Source organism: Hemiscyllium ocellatum, chromosome 17, assembly GCF_020745735.1.
Source record: "Hemiscyllium ocellatum isolate sHemOce1 chromosome 17, sHemOce1.pat.X.cur, whole genome shotgun sequence".
NCBI classification, from domain to species: domain Eukaryota; kingdom Metazoa; phylum Chordata; class Chondrichthyes; order Orectolobiformes; family Hemiscylliidae; genus Hemiscyllium; species Hemiscyllium ocellatum.
In genome coordinates this window covers 35,223,404-35,237,834 of record NC_083417.1, presented here as the reverse complement: position 1 = coordinate 35,237,834, position 14,431 = coordinate 35,223,404, and the positions used below count along the sequence as shown (strand labels likewise).

The 14,431-nt window shown below is 36.9% G+C and overlaps 1 protein-coding gene across 5 annotated transcripts in view; it reads left to right on the top strand.

Annotated features, from left to right (window-relative positions):
• dpy19l3 (dpy-19 like C-mannosyltransferase 3) overlaps window positions 1-9,730 on the top strand; it is a 74,128-nt gene extending 64,398 nt beyond the window's left edge. For all 5 annotated transcript variants that reach the window (XM_060837671.1, XM_060837669.1, XM_060837672.1 and 2 more), the window contains 4 exons: window positions 6,009-6,091; window positions 6,998-7,130; window positions 7,872-8,030; window positions 9,427-9,730. In XM_060837671.1, the coding sequence (XP_060693654.1) occupies window positions 6,009-6,091; window positions 6,998-7,130; window positions 7,872-8,030; window positions 9,427-9,600 (549 nt within the window). In that variant the 3' untranslated portion in view covers window positions 9,601-9,730. The remainder of the gene's footprint in view (window positions 1-6,008; window positions 6,092-6,997; window positions 7,131-7,871; window positions 8,031-9,426) is intronic.
• The last annotated feature ends 4,701 nt before the right edge of the window (window positions 9,731-14,431 follow it).

Genomic DNA, 14,431 nt, shown 5'->3' with positions numbered 1-14,431 from the left:
CTAGATTCATCCTGATTTCTACACCTTTGCTTCCTACTCTGTTTTAACCAACCAATAGCTTCAGCAGGAGTATCTCTTCTATTTCCCAGGAACTCTGCAGCCTTTGACCATTAATGTTAGTCATGTTATCCCTTAGTACACATTGCTTTAATCTACCTTTTCAATCATTTATTCAAGTGATTGTTTTACATCATTTGATAAGTTCCTGAAGGTCATTCAACCAGTTAAAACCCTTTAGGTTATTAGAATGTATGTTATCTCTTCCATCCCAAACCCATTTTTTTCCTCACCTTCACCTTACAAGGCCTTTTGTTAATCTTGTACTTTTCAGTTTTGGTGAAGGATGCACAACTGAATTATTGTTATATTTTACCTTTGTAGATGCTGATGGACCTGCTGTTTATTTTCTGTCCTTAACTTCAGAATTTATTTTGTTAAAAATGTGTTCATATTTTTCATTTGTTCTCATTCTGTTATGGAAGTCTCATTTATTGCCCATCTCGAATTTCCCATGATAAGGTTATGTGCTGCCTTGCTGACCCACTACAGTCCATATATAGTATTTTAATTGGTGTTTTTTGATACAACAGAGCACTTTACTAAGCCAATTCCAAAGGGCTGTTAAGAGTTGACCATATTGTTGTGTGTCAGAAGTCACACGTAGGTCAGAGCAGATGAGGACAGTGTATTTTCTTCCCCGAGGACGTCAGTAAGCGAGATGGGTTTTTACAATAACCTGGTATTTGTGTGATCATGATTATTGAGACTAGCCTTTCATTCCAGATTTATTTTTTGAAAAACCGTTACTGAAATTTGAATGTATTGCTCTAGAGCCTTAGTCTAGCCTTGTATCCAACTGATTTGGCAGCATTACTACTGAACTACTGTTCACACAGGAACCTTACTCAAAATTATTGCTGAATGGAAGTTTTTTTGTGAAAGGTACCAATTTTTACTTTCCAGCTTTTCTTATTTTTAAATCCGTTCCTACAGTTCCAATGATACTGTTACATGACCTATTTCAGAGCATCCCATTACAAAACATTCTTTAAAATAAGTTTCAGTTTCGGCAAACAGCAAAGCTAAGTCTTGAGGTAATGTGAAACTATTAATTGGGCATATGAAGACCAAATTCTCTTGATCTGTAATTTTTTTAACTATCTCGTCCTTGGAGTCTATGCGTGCACAACATAAATTTCTGAATAAGAGGATGAAAATACTTTGTGAATGTTTACCATTTTTCAATTACGTTCTGCGGATCACTTCGCATTTTGAACATCTCCTGGCATATAGAGGCTGATTTTAACCCACCTATCTAACAGCAAGTGCTCAGTTAAAATTGCCATAAACTTTATAGATCCGATCTATTCCATTCACAGCCAGCATCGCCACCCTAATTGATCATTTATTTTAGAAAACTGATATGTCTACTCGACTATGCGGAGTCTATTAGTTATGCAAATCATGCTTCTATATGTTATTACATCCCTACTTCATGTTTATATTACATTGTGAAAGGTGTATACCATATATGTTATATTTTGAAATAGAGACGCATGAATCTAGGTCAATGCAAAGACTTTTTTTAAAAAACTGGTCAGAAAACCCATTGAAATAGTGGCCAGTGTGGTATCAATTCCAAGGAGGCATGTGACTACAGTCAAGTGCCTGGCAGACCCCTGTCATGTGTGTTAATTGATGGAATGTTTATAATTCTGAGTTTATAGACCTGAAAGCTATCTGTCTTAGTATTGAATTCCATTCAGGAGAATCAAGAGTTCAGTTCAGAAGCGAGTAGTTTCTCTGATTAGATAAATTAGCCTTTTAGTTCAGGCAAGAGTCATCCTGGCCTAAGTGCATTAGTTGTGGAGTTTATAAGCAGAAGAGCTTGGAACTGAAAAGGCTTGACCATCAGAATTGTGAAAGGTGTTTGCAAGCAGACTCAGACAGGAATAATAAATTCCATGAAAAAAATTGAGGGAAGTCAGTTTAGTAAAGACTTATAAAACTGAGTGAGAAGTGTAATTTCTCTGAAATTGCGTATCCATGAAACGGTTGCAATGGGGAACAGATTAAACTTTGTTTTTGCTGTTTGTATTAAGATAGTTTGACAAGGTTCCTCATGGTAGACTAATAAGCAAGGTTAGGTCACATTGAATAGAGGGAGAACTAGCCATTTGAATACAGAACTGGCTCAAAGATAGAGGGTGGCGGCGGAGGGTTGCTTTTCAGACTGGAGGCCTGTGACCAGTGGTGTGCCACAAAGATCACTGCTGGGTCCACTGATTTTTGTCATTTATATAAATGATTTAGGTGTGAACATAGGACGTACAATTAGTAAGTTTGCAGATGACACCAAAATTGGAGATGCAGTGGACAGTGAAGAAGGTTACCTCAGAGTACAAAGGGATCTTGATCAGATGGACCAGTTGGCCGATGAGTAGTAGATGGATTTAAATTTAGATAAATGTGAGGTACTGCATTTTGGAAAGGAAAATCGGGGCAGGACTTATACACTTAATGGTGAGGTCCTGGGGAGTATTGGACAAAAGATCTTGGAGTGCAGGTTCATAGTTCCTTGAAAGTGGAGTCACAGGTAGATAGGATATGAAGAAGGCATTTGGTATGCTTGTCTTCATCAGTCATTGCATTGAGTATAGGAGTTGGGAGGTCATGTTGTGGCTGTAAAGGACATTGGTCAGGCCACTTTTGGACTACTGTGTGCAATTCAGGTCTCCCTCCTACAGAAAGGATATTATGAAACTTGAAAGGGTTCAGAAAAGATTTAAAAGGATGTTGCTAGGGTTGGAGGATTTGAGCTCTAGGGAGAGGCTGAATAGACTTGGACTTTTTACCTGGACTGTCGGAGGCTGAGGGGTGACCTTATGGAGGTTTATAAAATCATGAGGGGCATAGGTAGGCTGAATAGACAAGGTCTTTCTCCCTGATTGGGATGGGGTGGGGAGGGGAGTTTAAAACTAGAGGCTGTAAGTTTAAAGTAAGAGGGGAAAATTTTAACCTGGACTTAAGGGGCAACTGTTTCAGGCAGAGGGTGGTGCATGTACAGAATGAACTGCCAGAGTGGTGGAGGCTGGTATAATTACAACATTTAAAAGAAATCTGGGTGGCTATATGATTAGGAAGCATTTAGAGGGATATGGCCAAATACTGGCAATGACACTAGATTTATTTAGGATATGGCATGGCTAAGTTGGCCCGAAGTGTCTGTTTCCATGCTGTACATCTCTGAGTGTATCTTTCTAACTGGATACAGGTTTGTTTTATCATATCTTTCCTCATTTTTGTTGTAAAGAACATCTGCAACGTGGAAAATATTTTTAAGTCTAAGCACCATAAAAACTGAATACAAAAAATGAAACCTACAACCTGTGATCGATGAAATGAAGTTTAATTCTAGGATCTGACTTGTACAGTAGTGCCATCAATTGAAAGTGCAACAAATAGCATAGTGATTATTTCACTGAATGAGCAATCCAGAGGTTTGGACTAATGAATGACTGACGTGAGTTCAAACCCCACCATGGCAGCCAGCTAATTTAAATTCATTTGATTTTGTAATTCTGGAATAAAAAAAACTAGTTTCAGTTACTGAATTGTCATAAAGCAAAATCTTCCTCTTTACTTTGTCTGACCTGTATGTGGCTCCAAAGTAATGTGGTTGACCTTTAACTGTCCTCTGAACTGGCCGAACAAGTCACTCAGTTGTGTTCAGGATGGTAGATCACCACACTCTTCTCAAGGATGAAAAATAAGTGCTGCCCCTGCCAGTGACATACACATTCCAAGAATGAACTCTGTTAGAGAAAACATTCCTCACACAGGAGTGACAAGCCCAAACATTTGTTTTTGTATTACTATTTATGGGGGTCTGCTTGACCAGGTTTGTCCCCTTCACTTTCCCACCAGCTTTTTGAAATCCTACTTCATACCTTTTCAGAGTGACCATCTATTCTTTACTTGGAGGCAGCCAGCCAACAGCTCGTTTACAGTATTTAACTGGGCTGGTGACCAACAGGACATGAGTCCCAGGTTTTAACACAGGTCTCATGTCAATCAATAACATCAAGAAGGTTTGGCCTTTGCTCACTCAAACGCCAGTCCCACTCTTCCACTTGGTGTATCTATTTTTATTTCTTGCTTTTGAGATATTCTGCATCTGTCAGTTTTAATTATATTAAGTAGCTTTAAATTTTAATGCAGCAGAAAAGCCAGTTAAATATGCAGGAAACAAAAGACAGAAGAATCAGTTAAGGTATCAGTATCAGTGAAAAAGAAATCACATGAGTATGTTGCTTTCACAGATGGATCTCCATTTTGTCATTATCTGTTGATCTCCTTAGATTACAAGTATTTTGTTTGATCTGCTCTGCAGGCAAAATTAAGTGAGCCCTAGTTTTAGTTATTTAGCATCTGTTTGCATTTTATAAGGTGTTTCATCAATTGTTGGTTATAGCTCACTGGTTGCAATAAATGTTTCAGAGAATATTTATGGTTTCAAACAGAAGTAATGCTAATTCAGGTGTGGAGCTTAACAAACTAACATTTCCAAGTTTGTGTTAATGGATTGTTGTTGGAAAACAGTATTCTACTCCATATCCATTTTGTCTGTGACTGTAGGGATTAAAACTATTTATGCTAAGGCTAGTTCTGAAATGGATTTTGTATTCTAACTTTTGTTAATGGGAAAATACATTGTAAAGTTCACACTTCTTCAATATTACAAACAGTGCAAAGTTCACAAATAGATCATATGTAAGTAGTTCTCCTATAATGCCATAGCTGCATTCCAGCGAAACCTCGTTTAAATGAAAATCTCTCAATATAAGTAACGGGGCCTATGGAAAAGTGGGGTTAGGGGCAGACCAGCAAAAAATATCACTCAGGATCGTTTAAAAATCACCCAAAAGTCTAACGCAAAGTGTAGCACAGCCTGAATGAAGGTTGAAATCATATTTATTAATAAAATAAAAGTAAATTTAACCCAGTATACTTTAAAAAAATGTAAGAAAGCTGCTTCTCTGTACAGTATCTCTCACAGAAAGCTGCTGTCAGCAGCTGTTATCGCGCATGCTCAGGACGGCACAAAGACTGGCGCTGACATTGCGCATGCGCAGAATGGCACAGTGACTTCAGTGTGGAGTTCAGCACATGCGCAGCACAAAGCGCGCAAACCGGTCCCCACTGGAATAGTATTATTGTGAACAGAGGTAAGTGTTTTTGAAAATACTGTTCCCTAATTCTTCAGCTACGTTATAGCCAAATCACATTGCCGGAATGCGCATTATCCAAAAACTACCTGTACACGTTTGGACATGTGATCTTACATTTTTTGTCCTTTATACGTAGAGTTTATTAATAAACCGAAGTTCCATTTTTGGTTTTATAAAGGCTTATTGAGTACATTATAGCTATAGCTATAATTATTCAGTGTGGAAATATGGAGTTAATGCTCACATCTGACCTATTGTGAAAGTTTATTTGTTTATCTTGCAATTTCAGGTCTATTTTATCCAAGTAAATTGTAGGCATGTTAACACATGACCTATTACAAGTTTATAACTGCATCTTATGAATTAAAATTTAATATATTGCCTTGCATAGGTCAGGATCTTCTTAATTAATTGTATATATCTGTGAAAAATACTTAAATTCATTCATACCCATTTGCATGAGTAATGTAGTGCTTACAATTGATAGCCTGACTCAGTTAAACAGATATTTGAATTTGGGTTTTCTTGGACAGTAAATGGCTGCTGGATCTTTGATGCAGTGGAGCAAAGTATTTGAATACATTGCAGTGATCTGTTTCACTTTGATCAAGCTTCAGTCCTTAATAACCCCCATACATGTGATCTTGTCAGAACGTGGCATCCTTTGGGGGAATATACTTTAGCTACACATCTGCTGTTTTTCAGAAGTACTGGTAATGTGAGAAAAAGGAACAGAATCATTATATTCGTTCATTATTTGGTCTCTTGTTCTTGTAGTTCTGGCCAAAGATAATGATTGAACTGTCAGATCTGAGGGAATTTTATGACCCTGATACAGTTGAATTAATGAACTGGATAAAGTAAGTTAAATAATTTTCTACCTATAAAATTGCCTTTGAATTTTTAATATCAAAGTTGTGCAAAGTTTCTGAGCCTGACTCATAACTTATGTTTCTTGCTTTTGAGTTGATGCTTTTACAGTTTATTGGGTTGAATTTTCCAGATTATAGTAGAAGTCAATGAACTACTGTCTAGCAGTGTGGTTTGTTCCAGGACATCTGAGAAATTTTGTGCAGGAGTTTTGAGTTATGAATATGAAATTTAAGGTTTTGGACTGACTCTTTTTAATTCATCATAAAATTAAGAAATGAAGAGATGTGATGTGATTTGATACTACTTCTGATTAACAAGCCTACATATGTGACTTGATTACCATGGAGACTGGGGTCAAGAATGAAACTTAGTGAGAGCAACATGCTAAATGTTCCACACCCGAGAACCAAGCTGCAGAGTCTAGCTTGACTGCAGGCAGACTTCCTGTCTCCATTTTTGGACTGAGACCGTGGTCTTGTTGCAGTTAGTGCAGTCCACTGAGAGGGGAAGGTTATAGATCTTTGGGGTAGCACAGTCTCTGGTCAAAGGGAAGAATCTATGACATTTTAAAATTTACAGGATTTGTCCTGGTGAGGCTGGAAGGAGACATTATTCTGGAATGAGCCATACAACAAATGCTGGCCCAGTCAGCGAAGCCCACATCCTTTGAATGAATTAATAAAATATTGACGCAATTCCTGTTAGGATTCCAGTTCTTGAAGTTTGTGCTTTCATAATTGAACTTCTCATGATCATCAAGGATGTGTTTCTTGCACTCATTTTATGAGAAAGTTAAGCATGTATTTTTTAAAAACTAAAGCTACCAAAAAAATTACCTATAAAGAAACCTAAATATTAATGTTTAGAATATAGTTTTTTTTCTCTGCTCATAGGTCAAAAACATCCAAAAATGCGGTATTTGCTGGAAGTATGCAATTATTAGCAGGGGTCAAACTGTGTACTGGGAGATCCATAACTAATCACCCTCACTATGAAGACAAAAAGTTAAGAGAAAGAACAAAACAGGTAACTATCTCTCAAACAGTTGGTCATATTGATTTCTCTCAGCTTTGGTCTTTTGATCTTCAAGCTTCTTTCTCTTGACTTGTTTTTTTTTTATCTCTGGATGGCCTTTTTCTATACCATGAACAAGGCAAAGTCAGGGCATTCTTTATTCTGGCTGCAATCAGTTAATCTGATTCTCTTCAGCCTCATGTATGCCCATCCTTTCCTTGACCAACCAAGGTTAGGTTATCACTTGCTAATTTTACATAGTTACAAAAGTAATGTCCATTATATTTCAATACTGTTACATTCCCTTTTTTTTAAATTTGGGAGAGAGTGACGTCTAATTTTTTTACTTCATTTGAGTAATTTTAAAACTTTACACCGACTCCCAGAATCCCCCTACTTTGGTATCCCTTCTATACCGTGCCTTAATTTAATGTTTTCCAACTGTCTTATTCCACAAATAAGCATATCCATAAAATTAGCTAGAAGGTTAGATGTTAATTTCTAATAATAAAGGTAGCTTTTACGAATTAATATCCTTTTTACTAGCTCCCCAACTAATGAACATCTGACTTAGGAACGAGATCCTATATCGCTGTTAAATTTAAGGGTCTGACATACAAATGTTCAGTCATATTTACAAACAGATATTTCAGACAGGAAGAGTCTGTGATGGCATATGCTGACACAATTGATTAGAAGACAATCATTAGCCTTAAATTGAATTTGATAACGCTTATGTTGTCCTCTATAAAGATCTATCAGATATACTCCAAGAGGTCTCCAGAAGAGGTATACAATATCCTACGGATATATGGAACAGACTACATTCTCCTTGAGGACAGTATTTGTTATGAAAGGAGACACAGTAGAGGCTGCCGTTTGAGAGACCTGCTTGATGTCGCAAATGGTCATGTAAGTAACATTTGTCTTTAGCCTTGTAGATTTATTTTATAAAGGCATGACTTGTCATTTCAGTAGTTCTAAAAATTGTCCAGTAAATCTTTCTTGGTGATTTATGAAATATATGAAAAATAATTTCATTCAATGATGGTAGATCTGCTGGTCATCTAGAGAATGCCTGGAAATTCCTGCTTCAGAATTACAAAGCTGGGGTTCTGGCCTAGACCCTGAAGTTTACAAGTAATTGACCTCCCAATTCAAATGGCTACATTACCTGGATTTACAAACAAACCTTGCTTTAAAGATTCAAATTAGCAATTAATCATCAGAATAATCTATGTCCACCAAATAATATAATTAGCAAAAGAAGCAATGAAGATATGAGGCAAACTTTCTTTGGCCATTGAGTGGTTGTGGCGCTGTCTGAGACTCTGGTGGAGGTGCATCCTATAAAAGCATTCAAATGGCATATTGGATCATTATTTAAAAGTTAACATGTAAAGGATCATGGGACATGGTAGGTTGTTTCATAAGGAGAATTGCTTTTCTAGGGGGCCAGCAGAGACCTGACAGGCAAATGACTCCTGTATGGCATTTATTCTATAGTTCTATGTTGCTTGTCTGCAGACATTTTTCCATTTTCTTTTTAAGAAGACAAGATAACATCCTAAGATAGTATGATGCAAAAAGTGCAGAATACAACTGAGATTGTGTAGAAGAGTAATGAGAGAAATCAATTAATTATACCAACCTTGGGTTGTTACGAGACTGTGTGGAGAAGGGGGAAGATGATAGAGTAGCCAGTTTTGAGGTCTTGGGAGAGATTGTTGAAACGTATTGTATGAAGTTTTGACTTTAAAGAGCTGTAGAGTTCTGTGTGTGATCAGAGTTATTTGAAATTACAGGCTTTCTGAGCACTGCCCCTTCATGAAGAACTAAGAAATTAATATTTGACTAAGGTCAAGGTATGACCTTCCCACCCAGAATGATGAAGGGCTTTTGCCCGAAATGTCGATTTTCCTGCTCCTCGGATGCTGCCTGACCTTCTGTGCTTTTCCAGCACAACTCTGATCTAAACTCTGGTTTCCAGTATCTGCAGTCTTCACTTGTGCCTGGCAGTGGGGAACTGCACCATTCTGCCTAATTAAATTATGTTCCTGCCTCTCTGCCCACCACCTTCAGGACCGCAAGGTTCCATCCATGGTATTGGGTTTGATATATATTTTTGTTTGTTAAAATAAATTGATTCATCTCATTAAATTGCAACATGCAGAACAATCTAACTCCATTGTCAAGAAACTTGATTTACGCAGATATTTATATAGTAATGTGACTTGTATTTTTTTTTGCGCTGTGCTCATTTAAGGTCAGATTTCTTAAAACATAAATGTAATTATCCTTTTTGCAGGTAATGGATGGTCCTGGAGCAAATGATCCTGATTTGAAGCTTTCTCCTTATCCACGCTTTTGTGATGAAATAAAATATGGTAAACCTCCCTATACACTTTATTTCTCTCGTGTGTTTAAAAACAAAACATTCCACGTTTACAAGCTAAAGAAGAAGAAAAATGTACATTATTAGAATGTTTGCAGCTATTCATTACATTGCGAAAGAATAGGTGTTGGCTATACAAATAGAAAATACAAAACTGCATTTATGGAAGGACTAATCTTGCGTTTGGAATTGAGTACTTATCAGCTGAATTCCAGAATTAATTATCATACACTTTGGATTGAAACTTAAGATAATAGTCAGATAAAGTCCTTTTTCATTTGAATGTTTTACTAGTTCAAACAGTGTATTTTTCTTTTAAGTTTCTATTCATTTTACATAATTCATATTTCATTCATACAAGCTGACTTTTTCTCCTAGAAATTGAATGTTATTTTACAGATATCAGCAAAAGGGCTTTTGTTATCCTGTCTTTGAATTAATGGCTGTATTTATTTGAATTGTTAATCCATACTGCCATTGGAGACACATTTCTTACAGTTTTTTTTTATCTGCATAATCACATACTTGTATGCATTCTATGCTTTATGTCATGTAACAATTTCTTTTGTAAACCATTCATGTAAAACAAGTTACACTTTCAGTTAAAATCTGTGAACAGATTATTGGTAATGTAAATGGTCTTAAATTATAGCATGTTAACACCTCTACATAAATTGTGCCAAACTAAATGATTAAAGTTGTTGGGCAGTATCACAATGTAAGAAATATTTTTATTATGATTCTGTCCACTGTTGAGCCTTTTTGTGTCCTATAAAATTACTGAATTAATGGACCACTTCAGCTGACAATGGAGGAAATTTTAGCTGATAGTTTTGCTTTTCCCACCAAATACATATGCAAGCCTCCGAATAGATGGCTATATGTTGTAGCATTATCCATTTCTGGAAAACATTTAGTTCAGCTGAATGTAAAACTGATAAGATTTTTGGATACAGTAATTGCATGATTAAAATTATTGCTTGTAACTAAATACTGGCAACAACTAATAAGATTAACACTACTGAGGTGTGTTGTATAATATCGGCCACACTTCTGGAAACCAGAGTGGTTAGCTTTTTTTTAAAAAACAGCTACCTTTGACCATTTCTCTTAACCAGTTAAACCCTAATCCTATGTTGTCCTTTTCAGTATTGAGGTAATATAACCCAGTGTATTATTCTGTTGACACAAAACACACACTGCTCGTTGCCAGTATTAAACCTCTTCCTAGTCCAGAGCTCACCCCTTATAAGGTTATAGATATTAGGTTGTAGTAATGTAAAAATATTCCAATTGGTACTTGATTCTGTAATTTTGTCTTCAAACTGCTAACTTATGTGAAATGAAACAATTGGTTTTCTGTGGCAACATTGCAGTTGAAAAATGCTACTAGTGTCACTACTGAATTTTATATTTTTAGAAGTATGTTTAATTTCTTTATCCACTTTGTACAGCAAATATAGACTTTGAAATGGACCAGTGTGCATTAACTGTTTCATTCCATTCCGTTGTTTAGCAAAATTTTTAAGTATTAAAAAAAATTATTATTCATATGGATATTGTCCTTTCTTACCAAATTATAACTTATTAAAATACTTTAAACAGGTTTCAAAACTTAAAGTTGTAAAGGAGTCAAACATTGAACCTCTTGAATTCTGTAATCCTTCAAACTGAATCCTTAGTAACTTTTCAAGTAGACACTTATCTTTAGTACCTGTTCACAGTCTCACTGCTGTCATGTGGGAATATTGAAGCAACTGAACTAAATATGAGCCATTTTTACAAACACTTTACGTTAAGAAAGCATTCATCAAGGGAATCCTTACTGAATGGCAGCTACTCCACCTGTCATGTCAGTACCAACACTACAGATGAGCAGTTCACCTGGTAGCAATTCCCTACCATTTTCCCCATCATTCTCCACAGTTCTATTTTTCAGATAATGATTTAACACCGTCTTAAATGCCCCAGTTGAATGTGCTTCCACCTCAAATAGCCACTTAATTCATTCCAGATCATAACCACTCATTGTATAAAATATTTTCCTCGTTACCATTGCTTTTCTTGCCAATGACCTGAAATCTGTGCCCTTGTGTTTTTTTTGTATTTTTCTTCTCAAAAAAAATGAACTGCTACACATTTTTTAAAAAGGTGAATATAAATTCAGTGACTAGCAAAGTCCTGTGAAACCCATGGAACGTCTCGCTTGTAAACTATGAGGGAAACTTCAAACAGGGAAACATAACAAGAGATGGGGAGGGGTCTAACTGCCCAGCAGAAAGACACCTTTTGCAAACATGTTACAAGGAGTACAAAAAAAACAGGATTAAAAGCTGAATGAAACACTAGTCTATCTATATTAGCCAAACATGATAGTTTCAGGGCTAGAATGCTGCAAGTGTGTTGCTGGAAAAGCGCAGCAGGTCAGGCAGCATCCAAGGAATAGGAAATTCAACGTTTCGGGCATAAGCCCTTCATCAGGAATCTGATCAGAGCCCTTCAGCTCTGATCTACAGCATCTGCAGACCTCACTTTCTCCTAGAATGCTGCAAGGGCCAGTTTTAAGAATAGTCATTTTAAACAACCCTTGCAACGCAGGTAAAATGCCATCTTTGTGAATATGGATTTAGTCACTAAGGAAAAGAGTGAGAAGAACAGAATTTCAACTAACCTGAAAAACCATGGATCTCGAAACTGACTGGTCAACTGTCAGTGTCAACACTACAAGTGCCATCAAGTAACAGACTGTACTTCGTCTTATCTGCTCTTTATGAACAAATCAGAAACTAATACGAATAATCTTAATTTTTACTTTTATGTTTTTGCACTCTTAGTTCTACACTTCATGTTATTTCTCATTTTGTAAATCGTAAACTCATTCTTTTGTTAATTCAAGGAAGCTTTGTTAGACTGGCTTAAAGTAATAACAAAGCATCATTTGAGTTTGGGTAAGATGAGTATCCACAAGGGATAGTGAATAACCAAGGGCTTAGTTCATTGCTTCTTACTTAAGAGCTTAATGATTTGTGGGTTTCCATTCTGGAACTGTTAACAAATTTGGATTTGGGCACAACATAATCTAATGGATAAAAAGGTAAAGTGCATTTCACACTATTCAAGGGGTAGTCTAGTATAATAACCATATGTAAATGTTTTTTTCCTCTGTGCTTTTATGTATTCATTTGAAATATGGCAATTCTAAAATCATTTTATTTACTTAAAATTTTATGGGCTTATGAATGACTTCCAACCGCTATAGTATGGCTAGTGAGTTCTGTACATAAAGTGGATGGTGGGAGACAGCTGATAGGTTAATGATGACCATGAGGGAAGGTAAAGGTGAAGAGATGGGTGAGGGACTTTTAAAATGGTCAGAAGGTTTAACTAAAACAGAGCTGCTGAATGCCTCAAAGCACCTAGCTAAGGATTTTTAGGGCCTATGTCCACTAGCCCATCATATAGCAGACTCATCTCCAGGGCAGTGAGAGCTGAACCCCAGTACAGCCTGCCACCCAAAATTCTTGCAATGTTTACAATGACAGATCAGTACTATCTCCTGATACGAAGAGAAAATTGTGACCCCCGTGGCTCTACGTAACATCAAAACTATAACAAACACAGCTGTGTTGAGCTGAGCCGCTTCAGAATCTAGCAATCACTAACCTAAATTACATTGACTTAGCTCTTACAGAAAATACTAAGCTATTCATATCTCTTCCCAAAGATTCTCAATTCCCCAAGTGTTCAAAAAGCAAGATTTATTTCTCTCTGCTATTGTTCCAAATGGCAAACTGCTGACAGTCTTTCCAAAGAAAATGCTGAAGGCATGGAAGCAATAGAATGAACAATAATTTGTATTTCTATTGATATAGAAAAGAAATGCAAATACTCAGCAGGTGGAGTGCAGGTTCATAGTTCCTTGAAAGTGGAGTCGCAGGTAGATAGGATGCTGAAGAAGGCCTTTGGTTTGCTTTCCTTTATTGGTCAGAATATTGAGAACAGGAGTTGGGAGGTCATGTTGCAGCTGTACAGGACATTGGTTGGCCCACTGTTGGAATATTGTGTGCAATTCTGGTCTCCTTCCTATCGGAATGATGTTGTGAAACTTGAAAGGTGTCAGAAAAGATTTGCAAGGAAGTTGCCAGGGTTGGAGGATTTGAGCTATAGGGGGAGGTTGAACAGGCTGGGGCTGTTTTTCCCTGGAGTGTCAGAGGCTGAGGGATGATCTTATAGAGGTTTACAAAATTATGAGGGGCGTGGATAGGGTCAGGGAGTCCTGAACTAGAGGGTATAGGTTTAGGGTGAGAGGGGAAAGATATAAAAGCGACCTAAGGGGCAATTTTTTCACACAAAAGGTAGTGCGTGTATGGAATGAGCTGCCAGAAGAAGTGGTGGAGGCTTGTACAATTGCAACATTTAAGAGGCATTTGGAGGGGTATATGAATAGGAAGGGTTTGGAGGGATATGGGTTGGGTGCTGGCAGGTGGGACTAGATTGGGTTGGGATATCTGGTCGGCATGGATGGGTTGGACCAAAGGGTCTGTTTCCATGCTGTACATTTCTATGACTCTGTTAGTCAGCAACTATGGCAAGAAACAGTTAATGTTTCAAGTTGATCAGCTCTGCTGTCTGACTTGCTGAGATTTTGCAGCATTTTTATTATTTCAGAATTATAGAATCCTCAGTAGTTTGGTTATGCATTTATATAAGTACTTAGATTTAGCAAGTGTCCCAAGGATCTTCAGAGGAGCAATCATCAGACAACATTTTGACACTACAAGCTTCATATGCAACAAAATAAGGACAGAAAACCCATAGCTTGAAACTCTCCTCACATCTTACAAGTGTTCACTTTTAAGAATTGTTTAAAGGACAGGATGTAGACAGCGAGGTTCAGTGCTCCACCTGAATTTAATTG